Here is a 20,617-nt window from a genome sequence, read left to right as displayed (position 1 = left end):
GGGGAGGGACTGTCCCCTGTGAGGGCCTCTTAGCCTTTTAGAGGAGGAGGTGGTCAGCCTGTAGGACTCTGGGGCTAGTGTTGTTTGGAAAGAGGGTGTGTACAGGAATGAGAAAGAGTGGGGGCGTGCCAGGGAAGGGGAAGGGGAGGTGGCAGACTCTGTGATAGAGTTTGCTTCACAGGAGATGCTTGATGAGAGCATCGGGTCATTCCTGCACTGGGGGTTGGGGGCAGTGGGTGGGAGGGTGTCAGAGACAGGGGTGCTTACGGGTGTGGGAAGAGAGGGATCTAGACAGGTGTTAAGGGCTGGGATCTTCGAACTGCATGGTGGAAGGATCTGGGGGCTGAGGGAGGGGAGGTAATGGGATGAAGACTCAGGGCACAGCCCTAGACTGTAGCATATCTCCACCTGCAAGGGTCAGCCTAGGCCTCCTTCCCCCTTTAAAACAGGCTGGATTCCAAATAGATTGCCATTTGTTTGAGAGTCAATAAAATGGGAGACTTAGAGGCTTATTATTTTGTACAGAACAGTTCCACTTTTGTCCCTTGCATTTGAGGAGTGCACTAAAGGCTTGGGGTCATGGAGGTCTCACTGTGTTGTTCAAGTTGGCCTCAAACTCCTGGGCTCAAGTGATCCTCCTGCCTCAGCCTCCCAAGTGCTGGGACCACAGGCACACCATGGCCCCCAGCTTCAGCCTGAGGTTTTAAAATCCTAATTTGGAAGAGCCAACACTCAGGATAGGGTCTCCATTTCAGTTTACGGGGAACAGCAATGACCTTCCCTGTCGGTTTGTAAATTTCTTGCTGGTATTAGCCACAGACAGTGAACTTTTTACCCTGTTTTCAGGGGCTTAACATTCCTTGATTTCTGGAAAGAGAAACTGCCACACAAAGAAAGCAGGGAGATCCAGGCAGGTCAAGAGGGCGCTGAGGCGTCCCGCAGCTCAGCACATTGCACTAGAGGCCTTGTGGCCATGAAGTCGGGACCCCTGTTCCTTCTGGATTCCTCATGGAGAGCCCCGGGTCCCTGCTCCCCTCTGGCCCCGGAAGTGCAGAGGCCCAGGAGTGGCCTGCCTGCTGGCAACAGTCAGCAGCAGGATTAGTTCAGGGAAGGACTTGCTCACCTGCTCCTCCCCTCTGACTCAAGTCCTAACAAGCAACCTGGCTCCCCTGGCCCAGCAGCCTGGGAGGGACGGCGGGAGGGACAGTCAGCCAGGGGCAGCCAGCCGCCTGGGGAGAACTGGAGCCGGTCAGAGAGAGAGAGAGAGCACAGAGTGGCTGACCTGTGGCCTGGGAGCCCCCCGAGGTGACATGTGAGGCCCCCATGCCCCCCTGACCTGGGAGCAGGGGGTCTTTCCGGAACTCTTGGACTAAAGCCCTGAAGCAGGTGAGGGTAGGGCAGGGTAGAGCGGGTCTCTGGGACTGTGGGGCAGGCTGGCCGGAGATGAGGGAGCTCAGGCAGTGGCCACCCTGTCCAACCCCCCAGCTCCTCTCTGGGGCCCAGGGATAATAGGGAGCTGTCGGTGAGCTTGGACAGGGAGCCTGTCCTTGTGGCCAGGACTTAATTTTCACCAGAGAAAAGGCAAGCAAAGAGCTGGAACCTGGCAGGACCTGGCTTTGGGGGCACATTTGTGATTGGGGGGGATCCTCAATGGCTTGCCTGGGAGGAAGTGCTGTAGAGTTTCCCTTTCTCTCCTTGCACCCCTTCTTTCCTCCTCTGCCTTTTTCTGAGGACGCTGGTCAGGTGGGCTGCTTCTTAGGGCCCAGCACTAGGGCTGGGCCAGAGGGTCGGGAGGGCCTGGAGGGCTTGGAGGGATTCCTGTGTTGGGGAGGGGGGGTGTCACCTGAACCACCTTTATCTATAGCAAAGCCTCAGACACCTTAGACTCCCGCCTCCGGGTGGGGGTGGGGCCTGAGCCTGCTCCTGTGGAGTCTGGGACAGGTTCCTCACAGCTGCCAGTGCAGGGGTGGGGTCTGCTCCCTGGTTTCCTGAGTACATAGACTGTCTAAGAGGACAAATTCATCTCCAGGGAGCCAGGAAGGGCTTCAGGCCCTGTCTCCTCTTCCTTGTGCATCTGAGGACAGGAGGCTCAGCAGGGCCAGGTGACTCCCCAGGTAACACGGGCACAACCGACCCGGAACCAAGGCTTTGGTGCTATCTGTGGAGCAGCAGGTTAGCACCCAGAGTTGACCCAGCCTTAGATGGGGACCACCGAGTGTGTCAGTGCCTCCCCCTTGACCCTGGCAGTGAGGGACTGGGCTGGCCCCTGGAGAGGGATGGAGGACGGAGGAGACATGCTGAGGCACCTTCCCCCCACAGTCCCTGGAAGTCCCCACTCTGAGGAGCAGGGGCTGAGTCCTCCCAACTTTCCAAGGCAACTCCTTAGTGGTTAATAATTAATTGTAAGTGTGACTAATTAATGGCTTCCCCTCCCATATGAACACCTCTCTTTGTCCAAAAAGGCTCTGGGTGCCAGCTGAGACTGCTCTCAGCTTCCTAGCTCCTCCTGGGGCCTGCAGGCTGAGGGCTCCCTTCCCTTTAGGGTTGCTGGGAAGGTAAGAGGATGCCTAGCTCTGGAGGAGGGCTGAGCTACCTGCTCCTTTGTCCTGGGAGGGATGGACAGTACAGAGCTAACAGTCACCCTCCTTTCCTCACCCTGGGTACCCGGAATATATGGCCAATCTCTTTCTTTGATATGTTTGTAAAGGCCCCACATAATCTTTTTTTTTTTTCTTCTATCATACATTCTCTAGTCTTTCTTGGAAAATTGAAATTCCAAAGTGCAAGGTACATATTGTTTTCAGGGTTCTGGTTTTAATTGTTGCTGCTCATGGCACACTGATAAGCCGTGTTGTTTGCACAGGTCTATAAACATAGGTCCATTGTTCCTGCTCTTTCTGTCTCTGGATAGGCAGAGGTTCCGCAGTCCCCTTGGCTTGCTGTGTGGTCAGCTTTCCCAAGGCCTCTTTCTGTCCTGTTGGCTTCCCCAGTGGGGGGAAGGGGAGCTTACCTCCTTCCCTGTGCTCTCAAGAGGCCGGCAGGATAAGTTCCCGACAGAAACTCGGAAGGACTTTTGGACTCTTGCTCAACGGGCTGACTCAGTGAGGAGGTGGCCAGCCTCTCCTTCCAGATCCTGCCTGGGCTCCGCCCTCCCTCCCCACCCCTGCTCCAGCCAGCAGCTGCCAGACTCTGGCCAGATGGGACCTGGAGTAGGGGGTGTGGATTTGGTGAGGGCACAGGTGATGGCTGGTGCCCCGCTGGGTGACATACAACTGGGATTGCACTCATACCACTCAAGTGCTGTTGAGCTGCCCCTGCCCCCCAGGGGGCAGAGGAGCAGGTGGCCTTCCTGGGCTTGGGTAGCTTCCTCTCTGTCACTGGCCCCCACCCCCAGCTCCTGACAATTCATGCCTCCCCTGGCTGTGGGTTGTAGGGCACCTGGGCTGACTCCCCTTAAGAAATCTCCTAGGTGGAGTTGGTGGCTCAGGAGTCATGTCAGAGCTTTGGACAGCTCTGTCATAGAGTAGCTGCACCTGCTTACAAAGAGACCTGGGTGACCTGGGCTTTGGGGCCCCCAGACCAGCTTTGGCCCAGTGTCCAGTATCCAACTACTTCCTGAAGTGCCCTCACCCACTGGGGCAGTGAGTGGGACATGCCTCATGCCTCCCAGGTTCTTGGGCTGAGGGCAGCGATGCCCATGAAGATATTGACCCCCTTCCTCCTTTCCTTCCTCTTTACTTTGTCATCCCATCCCATCTTCCTTGTGCCCTCCATTTTATCATCTCTCTGGAAAGAGGCCCAATGGGGAGCAAGGCTGACCTCCGGAGCGCCTTCAGTGTGCCCCGACCTGATCACTTCTGTCTTCAATCATCTATCCTGAGCTCTGTTTGGAACCAAAGGGATTTATTTAGGGCTTTTTTGGTTATTGTTCTCTTTTCTCTTAAAAGCTGGGGGAATTCCAGGCTACCTACACATCCTGTCCCAGGCCACGACTGGTGTTGCTCCTCCCTACTCTGTGCCCCCTCCTCCCAGAAATCCACCATGGAGAGTAAGGATGAGGTCAGCGACACTGATAGTGGCATCATCCTGCAGTCTGGTGAGTGAATCGGGGAAATCCCACTGCCCTGGCCCCCCAGCCCTGAGTCCTGAGTCCCCAGGTCCAGGGGCTGGCCAGGCTGAGGAGGCTGGGAGGGAGGGGACAGAGGGATGGAACCTCAGGGACACTTGAAGTTTTCTTCCCTAAAAGGGATTTGGCCTCAAGTTTCAGTCCTATCTGGAATAGGGAACTGCAGTGTTCAACTTTAGCTCCAATGATTACTAAATTGGTGGCGCATGCCTGTAACCCCAGAGGCTAGGGATGCTGAGGCAGGAGGATCGTGAGTTCAAAGGCAGCCTCAGCAACTGAGTGAGTCCCTAAGTGACTCAGCGAGACCCTGTCTCTAAATAAAATTTAAAAAGGGTCTGGGGATGTGGCTCAGTGGTTAAACGTTCCGGGTTCAATCCCTGGTACCCCCCAAAAAAAGAGGTTGGAAAATTGTATCTGGCCAGTATTAAGGCCCTGTCTCTCTGCTTGGCCTGAGTCTGTAATGGGACCTAGTCTTGACAGTGGACAGGAGAGGCATGTGTGTGTGTGCATGGGGTCTGGGGGAAAAGGGGAAGAGGTGAGGCAGTCTGACATGCAGCCCCTCCCCCACTGCAGGTCACCTGGTAAGACAGCCCTTCCCTCTGATCTGTAACGTTGCCACTCTGGACAGCCAAGGAAACGTGGTGTTTTGTGGTTTAGGACACAGGCCACAGCAGCTAGCCTGTAATCTGTGGGCAGGCATGAGTCTGTGTGTGTGTGTATGGGTGTGTGCTCCCGCAGGGGTGGTCAGCTCGTGTTCAGCAAAGGCTTTCCTGAGCGCTTTAGTTTCCCTGATTGTGTCCCTTGCTTCTGCAGGCCCAGACAGCCCGGTCTCCCCAATGAAGGAGCTGACCCATGCCATGCGCAAGCAGCAGAGGGCCCTGGAGGCGCGGCTGGAGGCCTGCCTGGAGGAGCTGCGGAGGCTCTGCCTTCGGGAGGCGGTGGGTAGCAGCCGTGCCCGGACCCCATCCCCCGAATTTAAATTAATCTGAGGAGCTCTGGAGTCATATTTTGGGATACTGGAGATGACTCGGGGGATCCCATTCTTAAGGGAATTCTAGAAATCTAGACAGGAGTCTGGGCCCAGAGTCCCTCTGATATGGCATTTGATCTGGACATAGGGTAGAGGATAGCTGGACATGGGCAGGAGCCAGGCACAGGGAAGGTGGGGCCATGAGGGGCTACAGAGACGGGGGGAGGAGATGTGAGTGTCTCTGAGAACTGGAAAGGGGGGCGGTACAGCCCTCTGAAGGAAGGGATCAGAGATGTGAAGGAAAAGGGGAAGAGTGTGGGACGTCCTAAAGATGGGAAGACAACCCCAGGGGGATGATGGGATAGGTGAGTGGTGGGCAGAGGCCCCAGTGGCCCAGTCGTCCCAGGGACCTCTGGAAGGGGAGGCCCAGGCACAGGCTGGTGGACAGGCTGTGAGAGGTTGGCCAAGGACTGGGCGAGTGGAGAGGGACCAGGCTTGACTTTGTTCCCCCCCAGGAGCTGACAGGCACCTTGCCAGCAGAATATCCCCTCAAACCTGGGGAAAAGGCCCCCAAGGTCCGCCGCAGGATTGGAGCAGCCTACAAGCTGGATGAGCGGGCCTTGCACCGAGAGGTAAGGACTGCAGAAACCTCACTCTTTGTCATTCCCCGAAGGCTGACCACAGAGAGACAGGGATCACCCTCCTCCACCCCTTTGCAGCCCGTGAGGGTGCTTGTCTTCATGTGGTTGAGAGGTACTCTCTCCTGGGTAACCCAGATTGCCAGGGAGAAGCATGTCACCTCAGGAGCTGGAGAGCTGGAAACTCGAGGGAGGACACTGGGCCCCAGAGTGGGCAGAGGATCAGTTAAGAGTGCCAACCGCCAACCCAGAGAGGTTGTCTGCTCAGACAGGTTGCTCTGGCCCCTAGGGCTGTCCTCTGTCTCAGTTTAGGAGAAAGGAGGTGGGGGTGACTCGGGCCTTGGGTGTCCTCCCCGTGGTGAGAATGGCATGGTTTCCCATGGGCTGGCCTGCCCAACCCTTTGGGCTCAGGAGGGAAAGTGTCCCTCTTGGGTTCCCACTCAGCCAGGCTTGGCAGGGGCAGGCTGGGGTGGGTGCCTACGCCAACCTCTCATACTGTCGTGTTGGCTCTGGGCACCTGCCACCGCTCCACCCTCCGCTCTGCATCTTTGGATGATGTTATCTGCTTCCACTACATGCTCTGGGCTTAGGGACAGGACCCAGGCGGCTGGGTTGCACTGCTATGGCCTCCTGAGCCCCTGCCTCTTGCCCTGTCCCTCAGGACCCCCTAAGCAGCCTAGAGCGCCAGCTGGCCCTGCAACTGCAGATCACCGAGGCAGCGCGGCGGCTGTGCCTGGAGGAGAACCTCAGCAGGCAGGCCCGCCGGCAGCGGAAGCACATGGCCCTGCAGGAGGAGAAGAAGCTGCGGGAGCTCCAGCACCACCTGGGCGAGAGGCGCAACAGCCAGCCCGCTCCCGCCAGTGTTCCCCCGCTGGGCCGAGGTGAGCCCCTGCCTGGAGAGGCCTCCGCCACACTCGCCCTACACAGCCTGTGTGGGTGGTGGGCACGGTGGCTCTGTGCCACTGGGTTTGCCGTTGGTTTGTACCTCTCCAGGCCTGGCACTACGTTTAATGCTCAACATCAGCTCCAGCTGGGCAGACCTGCTTCCTGGGTCCACCTTGACCCCATATCTACCCTCCTGTAGTCCCAACAAACTCTATCCATCCTGGAAGACTCTTCTTGATGTCCTTAGAAACACCCTATTTCCTCTCCTGCCAAATACACCACCTCTGAGAAGACTACCTTGGGCTGACCCTGAACTTCATCCAAGAGTTTATTCAACTAGAGTATTCCAGGCCCACACATCCTTGGCTTATCTGGGTGTGTTGAGCTCCAGGTTCTGAGTAGATCTGCTTTCCCCAGCTTGAGTCAGGCAGAACAAGGACTGACCCCATTATTACTGGATTGTCACTTATTACTGGATTGTTTCAGGCCGGTGCCACTCACGAGACATTTGTGCTGAAATCGAGCCCCACTGTACCCCCTCACAGTCCTGTCGGTAGCAGCAACAGCTCTGGCCACGAGAAGAATCCTTGCACCTCCGTTCTCTGCCTAATTGTGCCTGTAGTTTAGTTCCTGAGCCCCTGGTCCTCAGAGCTGAGTGGCTGTGGGGCACCTCGTGAACTGTCAGCGCCAGCAGCCATCCGCGTGACTTCAGTGTGTCCGGTCTGGCTTAGCTTCCAATAGTTGGTTTTGAGTCCTGAGGTGTGACTGTTTTTCTTTGCCCTGACCCATATCCAGCTTGTCAGGTCAGGACTCGCAGCCCTCCTTTCCTCCATTCCAATCCCCACGGCATCATGCCCATGGCTCAGCCCCGCCCCCGGGTCCCTCGCTGAGCTCCCAGACCTCCCTGGCTGCATCAGAGGAGAGAGGAGTAGAGAGCGGGCGGTGACTGCAGGGCAGAGTTGGATCAGGACCTGAGGCTTGGCTTAGAGAGTGGCTGCTTCCCTCTCATTCTCAGGCTCCTATCTCTGCACATCGGCTTGGCTCTTTGCCACAGCTCTTCTCCTCCCTTGGCGGGACACTTGGATGGAAGCCTGCACCAAGCCTACTTGGTTTCTTGCCCCATGCCCGTGCCGCAGGCAGGCAGTTATCTCAGTACCTGCTCCCAGTGTGGCCTCTAATTTAGGGTAGGCAGTGTGTGATGGGCACTAGCCATGTCACTTCTGGTAACCAGGAGTAGATGGCAAAGAAGGAGGTCATCACTTGCATGTGACAGTTGACTAATCAACCCAGGAGACTATTGGGCTGACAGGGCCTGGTGGCCAGACCTCTTTCTGATTCAACTGGCTCTGGCTTGGCTGCAGGACAGTACTCCAGTCTCCAAGGCTTTAAGGGAAAAGATGTTTTCCATTCCTACTCCACTCCCTTGGGGTCCTCAGGAATGGAATGGATCTTCCGTGAAAGTCAGCTGCTAAACTGGGCCAGGAAGTCCCTAAAGACCAACTCTGTGCTTGTAGGGAGCCATGTTGGGGAGATGCCCCCGGTCCTAGTGGAACACCTCCTCCTGTTCCCCTTTCAGCCACAACTGCTCAGCAGCCCTTCTTACGAGTTCTGCAGTTGCTGAGAGCTTCTGCCCAGCACTGGGTTGGCAGTGAGGTGTCACTCTGCTGCCACTGTTGCAACTGATGATGCTCCTTGTAGGGAATGAAGAGCAGGCTAGGGGCTCTGGTTAACCCTCTGTGGATGCAGAAGCCAGGGTTCTGAAACCTTCCCAGGGCATCAGTCCAGGAGAAGATGTGCAGAGGATGTGACTGGTACAGCTGTTGACTCGCCCCGTGTGGCTCAGAGACCCTGATCTCCAACTTCAGGCCCTTTTCCCCATGTGGGCCTGGAAGACCTGGGTTCTAGTGCCCTGCCGTGGGAGCTCAGAAGGAGGCCGTTCTAGACAAGTAATTCCTGTTCTGTGGCTTGTCTGCCCAGCCGTGCTCACCTAGAAAGAAGGGAGGGAAGGATTAATAGTAGTTAAAAAGTATTTTGAATTAAAAGGAAAAATATGCAAAAAATTGAAAGAAAGCCCCCTAACACACTCACCCCTTTGGTATTCATGCAAGGGTTATTCAATTTGAAAAGTGTGCCAGGTGAGAGTAATTAGCCAGTACTCTGCAAGTGGCAGGGAGCAGTCAGGTGTTGAACTAATTTACTATGGTGAACCTGATGGGAACCACCCCCAGCACACGCCTCTGTAATGACATAGGTGCTCAGTATGCATTTGCTGATTGACAGTACCAGTCTTTAGCAATACCCTCTATAGGATTTTTGCATCAATGAAAGTGTTCCTTATCTGTGCTGTTGAATATGGTAGTGACAAGTCACATGTGGCTATTGAGCATTTAACTCTGGTCTGCGTGACCGAAGAACTGATTATTTATCTATTTACTTATATTTGGTGCTGGGCATTGAACCCAGGGGCATCCAACCATAAGATTTATCCCCCAGCCCTTTTTATTTTAAGATCGGGTCTTGCTAAGTTAGCAAGGCTGGCTTTGAACTTTGATCCTCCTACCTCAGATTCCCGGGTTGCTGGGATTACAGGTGTGCATCACTCCAATTGGCTGAATTTTTACTTCTATTTAATTTTAGTGAGTGTAGCCTCATGCGGCTGGTGATCACCATGTTGAACAGTGCAGCTTTGGGAGTGCTCAGAGTTTGTAAGAATGGTCTTCCTGGTTTCCTGTCCACCTGGGGTATGCTGCTGTGAGGGAAGGTCAAGCTGGATGGAGGGCAGGACAAAGTTGAGCCAAGCCTGAATAGGGAACCGGGCTGAGATGGTGAGCAGCCCTGAGGAAGCACTTGTTTGTCAGATCGATGCCTTCCCAGCCCCCACCTCTCCAAAGACGATGTGTCTCAGCTCCCCTCTTTGCATAGTATCTTTTGACTATAAAACCAATCTGCTTGATTATATGAAGATTAGGGGTGCTGGGAATGACGGTTCTTTTTCCTTGGACCATGTATTCTAACCACAACATAGGACTTGATTGTGGGTTGGGCTGCTTGGCCACTGCAGTAAGAGTCCCATCATTCCTTCAACTTGACATTTGTAAAAAATACGTCTTTATTCTCCAAGTTTTTGTAAAAACACAGAGGCAGGGAACCAGAATTCAACAAAAAGCTGTCTCAGCTGAACTCCAAAGCAAAGCCTAGCTATGAACCAAGCAAAATGCTGGCTGGCTGGCTACTGTGGGGGCCAGTCCAGCTCCTTGCACCGTCCAGTCTGCAGAATTTAAGAATTGCTCTGGGTAGTTTGTATTTTGTTTTAGTTATAGATCAAAGATTGGCAATTTTTTTTTCATAAAGGGCCAAATTGTAAATATTTTAAACTCTGTGGGCCACGTGGTCAATTATCCCAACTATTCTACTGTGTCATGTTAATGCCAAAAGAGTAAACAAATGTGTATATGCATTCCAATAAAACTTTATTTGTAAAAACAGCCAGTGGACTAGATTTGGAGTGTGAGCTGTAGGTGTTGGCCAACTCCTTTTATAAAGGAGTTCAAAATGGTTGGCCCTGTTTACGTTTCTTAGAACTTTCTGGTAATGGCCCATGCATTAGATGCTAGCTAATAGGAGAGCCAAGAGAGGGTGGTAGTTAATAGGATAGACTGTAGACAACTGGGTGTGAATTTTGACTCAACCATCTTTTGGTGGATTGAACTGCACCACATTACTCCTCCAAGACTCGGTTTCCTCAACTGTTACATGGAAATAATAATAGCTACCTTATGTTTTTTTTTTAATGAGGATTGAATAAAATATTTATATATTTGCATATATATATATATATATATATATATATATATACATAAATACATATATATTTCTTAGAAAAGTATTGGCACAGTAGAAACATTAGTCACTCATCATTTTTCCTTGTTAAACACAGTTTAAAATGTTTTGTGAGTTCTGTCCAGGTCACAGTCTCTCAAGATCTCAAAGCTTACATTTGTTTGGGGCAATGGCAAAAATAAATTCCCTCTGATTTCCTGAGTGATGCCACACTCCATTTCCTCTAGGAAATTTCTGCATATCACCAATTGAAGAACCTTCCTCAGGGCTGGGCAGACCCCAATTTAAATTGGCCTCACAGCCCCACATCTCAGATTCCCACTTGGTTCTTCTCTTCTGCTGGTAATGCAGGTGATCTTAGATTTGGGATCTTGGAGTTGAGTTATATTTGATGTTAAAAAACTATAGAGGCCAGGTGTGGTGGCACATGCCTGTAATCCCAGCGGTCTGGGAGGCCGAGACAGGAGGATCTTGAGTTCAAAGCCAGCCTCAGTATCAGTTAAGTGCTAAGCAACTCAGTGAGACCCTGTCTTTAAATAAAATACAAAATAGGGCTGGGAATGTGGCTCAGTGGTTGAGTGCCCCTGAGTTCAATCTCCAGTACCCCTATTCAAAAAAAAAAAAAGGCTATAGAAAAGTTGGCAAAATTCTTTTCATCCCAAAGGCCTTCCAAAACGGCCGTTTCCCTTCCATTGCCAGGAAATCCTAGCTTTTGTAATTTTTTTTTTTAACAGATGGGGAAACTGACATCCAGATCACTGAAATGGCTTATTCAAGTTGTATAGTTAATGACAGCTAGGGTTAAAATCAGGCTTCCTGTCTCTTAGCCCCTGACTTCTGATTTATTTTTTTAGCTTCAGAGTAATAAATTCACAATATTGTATTTAACATCCAGTGGGTATTTTAGGCTTTTGACGCTATCCTGGGAGAGGGGTCAGGTTCACTGTTGCTGATGACTTATATCCATGCATTAATTTCCTTACTTCCTTCTCTTCTGTTCCCGTTGATTTCCCAGAGCTCAGTGCCTCAGATGACAGCTCCCTGTCTGATGGGCTACTCCTAGAGGAAGGTGAGAGGGGAGAATTGAGGGTTCCGGTCAAGACTGGGCTCCTACTGCAGGACCCTGGGGCTTTGACAGAATTTTCGAGTGAGGACTTCAACTGGGGAGTGGAAGGTTTAGCAAGCTCCTGAAGGCAGGGGTGCCAGCTCAGGGTCTCACACAGGCCTGGTATTGGTTGCCGTGTGCCTCTGTATGAGCTTGATTGAGGGTAGGGATGTGCTGACCATCTGTCATTCTATGAGGTGAGTCCTTTGGACAAAGTGAAGAGAGGTGAATCCCAGTAGAGCCTGTCAGCCTCAGATGTCTCGCCTTCACCCTGGGGCTTTATTTCAAGTAGAACCAGTCAGAGCCCAAGAGGCTTCTGCTCCCAGCCATTGGTAGTACTGAAGAGGCCGCACGAGGGGAAGAAACCCATGTCTACAGGTGAAGAATTTACAAATGTTGAAGATATTGGGGTCAAGGTGGACCAAGAAGGTGGTGTGGTCCTGCCCAAGGGAGTGCCCAGGCCAATAAGGAACAGGGCACTCGGGCATGGCAAGAGTAAGAAAAACAGGTAAACAGGAGACGGGCCTTAGACATGGCCCTGAAGCAAAGGTTAGACAGTAGGGTAATGTGAGCCGAGGAGTCAGCCCAGGGAGGTTTGTTGAGAGAGGCAGGTGTAAAATAGGACTGTGTGTTGTGGGGGGTGAGTCCCAAAGGAAAATAAAACTATTTTGAACGTATGGGGCTGGAGCCACGGCCTGGGGCAGTCGGACAAGCAAGACCTGGGAGGGAGCACCCGGCATGGCTGGCTGTGGAGGTTCTTGTCGGGCCGGTTTCCCTGGCCTCTGTCCTTACCAGGTTTCTTTTACCCCTGCAGAGGACTCCCAAGTGTCAAAACCTCCCCCAGAGTCCCCAGCCCTGCCTTCCCGGCCTCTCCCACCGCAGAGCCTGGAGGGACTGCAACCAGCAGGTTCTGAGCCTGGGGGCCTGGAGCGGGCTCCGATCCAGAACAGCCCTTGGAAGGAGACCAGCCTCGACCACCCCTATGAGAAGCCTAGGAAGTCTTCTGAGCCCAGTAGTGAGTCCAGGTCAGCGTGAGGAGGAAAACAGGGCGGGAAGCAGGCAGGGCAGACAAAAGAGGGGAGAGGTGGAGGAGACCCCTCTATGCTGTGTGACTGGGGTGGGGGGGGGGGGGGGGGGGCCTGGAGGCTTCCCAAGGGTGCTGGCAGTTTGAACCACTGACTCGGAGCCCTCTTTCACTGTGCTTCCATTCTTCTGCTCTTGTCAAGACCCTAAATTCCTGTCACTGACTTATCTCCATTTCCTTTGCAGCAGCCCAGCCACCACGCCACAGGACGGGCCTACTGCCTCCAGCCCCTGGCAGCTGGAGCCTGCCTCCTACAATGTGGTCCCCCTCCGCAGTGTTCCTGGCCAGAGGCAGGGCCGCATCAGTGCTCCAGCCACCCCTGAGATGCAGGGGAGGAGGGGCCAGTCGCAGTCTCTGAGGTAAGAGCTCATCCCAGAGATGTGGGGACACCCACCAACCAGAGCTACAGATGGAGGGTGGGAAGCCGCCTTTAGGATACAGATGGAATGCCCTGGGTGACACATGCCTAGTACCTTCGCAACCCAACTAATGAAGCCAAAAGTAAGTCACCTAGGAAGTAAGAAGTTTTCTTTCAAAGATGCCAGTTTGGTAGAGCCCTTTCCTAGGATGCATGAGGCCCTGGGTTTGATCCCCAGAACACCCCCCACCCCGCCACACACACCAAAAACAAACAAACAAAAACAAAGATTCCAGGTTGGTTTGTTTGTTTTGCATAACTTGATTTAAGATTTCCACCCTTATCGTGATTTCTTATGCTGGTAGATACTATCACAATTGTCTTATTATTGGTCCCTGACAATGGGCAATTTTTTTGTTTTTTTGTACCAGGGTTTGAACTCAGGGCCACTCACCCACTGAGTCATATGTCCAGCCCTATTTTGTACTTTATTTAGAGATAGGGTCTCACTGAGTTGCTTAGCGTCTCACTTTTGCTGAGGCTGGCTTTGAACCTACGATCCTCCTGTCTCAGCCTCCCAAGCTGTTGAGATTATAGGTGTGAGCCACCGCACCCGGTGGGCAATTCTTTCTCAGTTGATATACAGTCTATTCTCATTATCTTCAGAAGTTACATTCTTTAAAATCACTATAAACTCAATTAGCAAATATTAAACCATTGTCTCTAGTGGAAATTCAGGGATAGGTTCCAGTGAACTTTTAGTCACAATATTGTTCATCAACTGATCATATACATTTTCTCTCACCCCCCCTCACATCTATACATATATATTATATATATATATATATATATATATATACATACACACCTTATATATGTGTATGTATATCCTTGTTTTGTGTGAGTTTCTGTTTAAAGACAGCTTATTTAATATATTTGATTAACATTGAATTCATGATCTGTGGCATTATAATTGCATATCTGAATGAAGCTTCTGTAGCATACTTCATTTCTCCACAAAGCAGCCTTCTTGTGCTTAGAAACTGTAGACACAGTTTAACAGTATTTGTGGGCCCGTTTTAAATAGTAAAATCATCAACCAAAAGTTTGCCAAAAAAAGTTCACTAAATAATATCATGGATAGGACCCTTGGTTAGTCTGAGAGCTAAAGCCAGAATGCAGAGCATGGCTTTATTCATCCTTAGCTGGGAAGGTGCCCTTAAAACAACTCCAGTTTTTTTTTAGCTAGGCACAGTGGCACCACACCTCTAATCCCAGTAACGCAGGAAGCTGAGACAGGAGGATCAGAAGTTTGAGGCCAATCTCAGCAACCTTTTGTGACCCTCTCTCATGAAAAAAGAAAGAAAGAGAGAGAGAGAGAGAGAGAGAGAGAGAGAGAGAGAGACTGGAGATGTAGCTCAGTGGTAAAGTGCCCCGGGTTCAGTACCCCCCTCCCCCCCAAAAAAAAAGCAACTCAAATTTTTTTATATTCTGGGAATGCACCAAATCATTATGAATATGCTGCATCTATTGATTTTGGAATTAGGAAATAAATTTGAGCAAGTAGGCAAATTCTGAAGCATTGAATAGGAAGAATAATAATTGATTGTATTCTACTTTCCAAGACACCTTGTTACCTGGTAAGTTTCAGTGCCTGAGTTCTGACAGGCAGCATTAGCCACCCCACCTGAGGGCCTGAGGCACCATCAAAGCATCTAAAGTGTGCTTATCAGGCAACCTGGACCGAGTGTTGTGGGACAACAACTCTCAGGAACTATTTACACAGCATCAACACTGTATTGGGTATTTTAAGTACTCTAGAGATGGTTTAAAGTGTACAGGAGAATGTATACTTCAAATAGGCTATATGCAAATGCTACAACATTTTATATAAGGAACGTGAGCATTCGTGGATTTGGGTATTCACAGGGTGGTGGGAAGCTGAATGGGTGTCCTGGAACCAATCCCCACAGATACTAAAGAACAGCTGTATTAATTTGGCTTGAGTGGCAAAGGTTGGGAAGACACCATACTTTACATTTTACAGGTGTGTGGAGGGCACAGGAGCAATGTGAAGGAATATGCAGTATGTGCCTATCAGGCTGGGAGGCAGTTCTTTTATTTACTCTGAAGATGGTTGACTTGAGACCTTGCATGTGCCCACTGCTCTGGCCTTAGGATGGTGTAGCAAATGCCTTCCCGTTTTTAATTATCCTTGCAGTGCAAGTCCTCACTACCCCTACCCCAGCCCCACCTCATGGCACCTCCCTCTCCCTTTCCAGGGTGGATTCCTTCCGCGCAGGTGCAGAGGGCCGAGGTCGCAGCGCCTTTCCTCGCCGCCGCCCCACTCACTACACTGTGACGGTGCCAGATTCCTGCTTCTCCCCGAGCAAGCCCCCGCTGCCCCACCCCGCCTGTCACTCCTGCTCCGAAGACAGTGGCTCTGATGTCTCCAGCATCTCCCACCCCGCCTCTCTGGGCAGCAGCAGCCCTGACATCTTTGTTAGGCCTCTCTGTCTACCTGAGCCACCCCGCCACCACGGGTGGGGCCCGGCCTGTGGCAGAGAGCTGGCCACCCACTACCCCAAGCTGCTGCTGCCCCCTGGCTACTTGGCGGCAGGGCGGTATGTGATGGTGACCGAGGGCCACCTGCCGCCGGGCGAGTGGGAGCTGTGTCGCGCCGCCCTGGGGCCTGCTTACGAGGAGGAGGGCGCGCCGCTGCGCTACCAGCGCCTGGTGCCCTCCCACAGCCGCATCGTGCGCACGCCCTCCCTGAAGGACAGCCCCGCAGGCCGCGGGCTCAGCAAGGCCGCCGTCTCCGAGGAGCTCAAGTGGTGGCATGAGCGGGCTCGCCTCCGGAACAGTCGCCCCCAGTCGCTGGACCGCCAAGGGGCTTTCCGGGTCCGGAGCCTGCCCCCCGGGAGAGAGGGCTTCGGGCGAGCCCTGGTGCCCCGGGCACAGGTATGGACCTGAGGCCCGAGGGGCGGCTGGCAGGGAAGGGCTGCCTTCTAACGGGTCCAAGAATGGAAAATCCAACTAGCTGCCTAGTGGCGAGGTGATTCCCAGCTGGGAGGATCAGGCCCTAAAGCAAAACATTTCCTCTTGGCTTTGGAAGACACTCCGCTTCCCTGCGGCGCCTGCTAATTTTGCCTGCCACTTCTAGCTCCAGAGCACACACCGCTTAGCGATGATCCCGCAAGATAACTGAGGCCTTTTTCCCCCCTAATGGCTCCACAGATGATCCACAAAGCAGATAAGCTTCTTTGGAATCAAAAGTCTAAGCCAAATTAGCCCCTGAAAAGTCCCTACTTGAGGACCTGGGACAAAGGGAGAGTCTGGAAATGAGTTTGTGGAAACTGGAACCTGTGATTGCCTGACATCAAGTTCCTCCCTGACTCCCCTTCACCGCAGCACTCGGAGAAGCTGGTGGAGTCAAGAGTGGAGACCCTCTAGCTAGACGACCAGGCTCAAATTCCAGTCCCACTATTTACAAGCTATATGGTTGGACAGATTACTTAACCCCTTTGAGCCTTTGTTTCTTCCTCTGGAAGATGGGAGTAATTAAAAACAAAACAAAACAAACAAACAAACAAAAAAACACCTTATCTCATAGGACAGTTTAGAGACCAAAATGATTAGGGCAATGCACAGCTAATATCAGATAAGTGACAGTGTTATCTGGGCCTCTCAGAGGCCAAGGACCAGGTCAGGGGGCTGTATATAGGTGAGAACATGCTGATATCGGTCTGAGAGCAACCTTGCTCTCCATGGACCCAGTTTCTTCATTCTGGAAGTGGCATAGTATGCATGAATCCTTTCTTTATGCTCCCTCCCTGGTACTAAGGGCTCTGCAGGGGATGTGCCGCTTCTTTGAGACCCCAGATTCCCAGCAGCACAGCTGCGTGCACCTCCCCATCACCAGTTCTGTGGTCTGCAGCTGCTATCCCAGGCTGGGTAGTACCCTGGCCCAGTCCCAGGCTGCACCCTCCTGCTGATGGGCTGTTCCATTCCTGCAAGTTCAGACATGTCCTTGGCTAGGCCTGGCCCATCCCAACCTGCCAGACAGGAAGGGTGATGAAAAGTGAGCCCAGGAAAGGGCAAAGGAGGAGGTCAGGGTGCCAGTCACACTCCAAAGGAACCTGGAGTGGCAAATGGGTAAAGAGTGGTCCCTGGGAAATATAGAGCCTCCTGAGGAGGCAGCCCCTGGTCTGTGTCCTCAACGGATAGGATGCTGTAATGGGAGTTGATGTCCTGACACTTCCACCTGCTTCACACCCACTTGTCCTTTCTTCCTTCCCCTGGCAGGCGCCCACAGTGTGTGTGCTCCGGAGATCGCCTGAGGGGGCCCCTGTGCAAGTCTTCGTCCCTGAGAATGGAGAGATCATCAGCCAGGTGTAGCTGTGCTCTGAATGCCTCGGCCACCGCTGGAAAAGACTTTTTCTGTGGTGGAGCTGGGGCTGTGACCCCCTAACCCTTGAGTGCCTCCTCCAGCTCCCCCACCCCCATCGCAGGCCGATGACCTGGAGCTGAGACTTTTTTTTTTTTTTTTTTACACAAGTTTTTTCAGAAGCTCTGACCTAAGGATTTATATCTGTGATTTGTCATCAAGGTCCCTGTAATATGATGATGCTTTAGCCCCCATAGTCTAGCCTCTTGGACTTAAGACCTTGCCTGTCTGCTGATAGAATTTGTCTCCTTATGCAAGACAAGTGGCAGAGAGGGCCACTTTGCGGAGTCCTCAAATGATCTGTGCCCTGTTTCTGAGAAGAAACAGTTTCTGGCCCTCCTGTTTCCCTTATTGCTGGAGGCTGGACACGGCACAGGCTTGTGTACAGGACTTTCCCTAGTTTTCCAGGTCTCTGGGTAACCATAAACTGGGAGACTCCTTCTCCCTTTATAATGTGCTCTGTGATGCACACCGAATGGCCCGTGAAAGGTCGGTATATCCTGATGGAGTTTTGTCTTCCTGGATCCTACAATTTTCCTGACCCCATAAATCTCCTTTAGGGACCCCAGTCACTATCCTCACTTTATGCCCTTGGCTCCCTGACCTCTGAGCCTTAAATTTGAGGCTGTATCAGATTGTAGCATGAGAGGCGAGGCTGGGGGCTGGCCTGCTCTGGTGGTTGGTGAGGACCAGCTCACCCTGGAACAATCACTCCTGGACATCGACAGGACATCAACAGAGCTGCTGTCCCACTCCTGCCTCTCTCATCTTTTCATCATAGTCCCAGAAACCAATACCTGTTTACAAATCTTTATGGAAAGACACCACTTTTGGGGCACATTCAGGACCAGGCAGCTTTGCTTCTGTTTTGGGAGTCTCTGTACACACATGGGAGATGCTGGATTGTTGAGAGAACATTGATAAATTGTCCCAGTTGCTGAGACAGAGAGATCCTGGTAGCTGCCTGAGCTTAAGACCACTGACAGTCCCTGAGTTCTCATCCGAGGGTCTCCTTTGCTACCTGGTTTGGATACTCAGGTACACATCTTGCCTCAATAAGAAAGCAACTGGAAGGGGGAGGGGCAGAGGAGCTGCATTTCTGTTTCTCCTGCACAGAATGTTCCCCCGCGAGTTCCCTGGCTTGGAACAGGGACTGTGATTACAGCAAAAGACTCCAAGAACTTTGATGCCCAACCCCAAAGGTGCAGTTCTCCCACAGGAGAAAGTGGTGTAGCAGATTGCACAAGGGTGCTGAGGTGCTTAGGGACAAATGAGGATGGCCATCATAGGAATGTGGGGGAACACACAAAGCAGTTCTTCCTGTGCTCTTAGCGCATCCTGCTGTTGTCCCTACCTTGGGGTCCACTTCCCCCCATTATGTTTGAATGCCCTACGTTGGCTTGTCCCTAGCCCCTTTCTCCAGTGTATAGCTTACCCCCTCTCCCCTGCACCTCCCTGTGTCTTCCCTGAAGCCTTGAGCTTCCCAGGCTGAGCTAGGAGACCTCTGAGCATCCTTGATAGTAACTTATTGGTCCTTCATAAAACCTCTGATGCAGTGCAAAGTGGCCTGTCCTCAGCTGCAGGGCTGGAACTGATGCCAAATACATCAATAAAGTCTGTGCTTTGTGATTGGCTCAACTGAGGATGAAGGTGTTTTTTTTTTTTTTTTTTTTTTTGTGTTTGTGTGTATGCTGAATTTCCTGAACACAGGCTGTACCCAAGTCTCCCAGAGTGTCTGCCCAAGGTGGCTAAGTTGCCTGGCCTCTCCAGCTGGTCTGACCAGGTCCCTGGGGAGTGGATGGGATGGGTGGGGTGAAAGGAAAGTTCACACATTGCTTCTGTGACTGACAGGAGGGCAGCCAGCACAAACCTTGTCAAAGCTTCGAAGTTTTGCTCTGGGGCCTGAGGATCTGGGCTCTAGAGTCACTTCCTCAATAAGGATCTGGCTTTGTGACAGCCTCAGGTCTGGCTTGAGCTAGGCAGGGTAGAAAGTGGTTAGAGATGAATGTGGCCAAGTTTCCAGCTCTTCCAGGCTGTTCTGATACTCTTGGCTGCCCAGAGCAGAAGCCTCTGAGAAATATCCACTTCCCTGTGACTGGAGCATGCCTTCCCAGGGTGGTGAGGAAGGGCTCTCCACAAGCCCCTTCTCACCAAAGTGCCCACAGGTCTCCCTCCACCAGGGGACCACAAAGGTGGGGGTGGGAGCTCCAACTGGGATCACTTCTGAGGTTGCCCTGTAGGGGCCGCCATGGATCTGGGAGCACAGCGCCCCCTGGAGCCACAGTACCTGGAAGAAGCCTGTGCCCATGATCTGAGGTGCCCAGTGTCAGGTAAAAGCGGTCTCTGCTTGCCTGTCCCTTTCCACAGCCATTGAAGGGCAGGGCACGAAGGGCTAGGCAGATGGCTGTGGGCAGAGATGACTCTAGCCCAATCCTAGGTGCTTGGCCCTGGAGACCATGAGAATTTGTGGGTTTTAGGGGCCCAGCTCACTTAGGCCTGGGGTGCCCCATGTGGGAGGTTGGCAGGCTGGGAGGGGAGATAGCTCCCAGGTCTCTGGAGGAGTTGTGGGCATTCTGATCTCAGAGCCGAACATCTTGGATGATGGGGGTTGGGGGCACTTGATTTTGTATTTTATTTGCTTATTTTGCTATGCTGGGAATTAAATAAGGGCCTCACACATGCTAGGCAAGACCTCTACCACTGAGCTGCATTCTCAGCCCTTGATTTTGTATTCTAGACAATTGTTATAAGTTAGGCTCAGGGAGATTTTGACTATCAGGAAGTTCTCAGGGATGATCTGTGTGAGGAGGCAGCTCCCCAGCAAGACCCTTAAAAGAGCTGGGTGTGGTGGCACATGCCTGTAATCCCAGCAGTTTGGGAGGCTGAGGCAGGAGGATTGTGAGTTCAAAGCCAGCCTCAGCAACTTAGTGAGGCACTTAGCAATTCAGTGAGACCCTGTCTCTAAATAAGTTATTAAAAAGGACTGAGGATGTGGCTCAGTGGCTAAGCACCCCTGGGTTAAATCCCTCCCCGCCCCTAAAAGGCTGTGGACTAATAGAGACAAGGGAGGGCCCCACAGCAAAGCTTTTTTTTTTCCCCTTCACTGAAGATTGAACTCGGCTTGCTCTGTCACTGAGCTCCATCCCCAACCTTTTTTATTTTTT

At 52.2% G+C, this 20,617-nt stretch overlaps 2 protein-coding genes across 2 annotated transcripts in view; both read left to right on the top strand.

Moving 5' to 3' along the window:
- Positions 1-1,102: 1,102 nt before the first annotated feature.
- Inava (innate immunity activator) lies at positions 1,103-19,096 on the top strand. The gene is made up of 10 exons (XM_046464473.2): positions 1,103-1,386; positions 3,948-4,096; positions 4,940-5,064; positions 5,612-5,728; positions 6,396-6,615; positions 11,475-11,528; positions 12,379-12,589; positions 12,834-13,007; positions 15,289-15,967; positions 17,312-19,096. Exons 2-10 carry the CDS (start codon positions 4,042-4,044, stop codon positions 17,402-17,404), a joined length of 1,728 nt encoding a protein of 575 aa, XP_046320429.1. The 5' UTR covers positions 1,103-1,386; positions 3,948-4,041; the 3' UTR covers positions 17,405-19,096.
- Positions 19,097-19,701: 605 nt separating this feature from the next.
- The window catches only part of LOC124105599 (maestro heat-like repeat-containing protein family member 7), a 42,498-nt gene continuing 41,582 nt past the window's right edge, over positions 19,702-20,617 (top strand). The window contains exon 1 of the mRNA XM_046462809.2: positions 19,702-19,783. Coding sequence (XP_046318765.1) covers positions 19,702-19,783 — 82 coding nt within the window. The remainder of the gene's footprint in view (positions 19,784-20,617) is intronic.

This window comes from Marmota monax, unplaced genomic scaffold (assembly GCF_021218885.2).
Source record: "Marmota monax isolate L192 unplaced genomic scaffold, Marmota_monax_Labrador192_F-V1.1 WCK01_AAM20220418_F8-fsc00099, whole genome shotgun sequence".
NCBI classification, from domain to species: Eukaryota; Metazoa; Chordata; class Mammalia; order Rodentia; family Sciuridae; genus Marmota; species Marmota monax.
The sequence above is the reverse complement of the archived record's forward strand: the minus strand, read 5'-3'. Positions and strand labels throughout refer to the sequence as shown.

What these genes read in the sequence shown, in the direction of transcription:
- Inava (XM_046464473.2), top strand. Translation starts at nt 4,042, where the DNA reads ATGGAGAGTAAGGATGAGGTCAGCGACACTGATAGTGGCATCATCCTG. An exon ending in TGGGCTACTCCTAGAGGAAG is followed by an intron (nt 11,529 to 12,378) that starts GTGAGAGGGGAG and finishes TTACCCCTGCAG; the next exon opens with AGGACTCCCAAGTGTCAAAA. An exon ending in GAGCCCAGTAGTGAGTCCAG is followed by an intron (nt 12,590 to 12,833) that starts GTCAGCGTGAGG and finishes TTTCCTTTGCAG; the next exon opens with CAGCCCAGCCACCACGCCAC.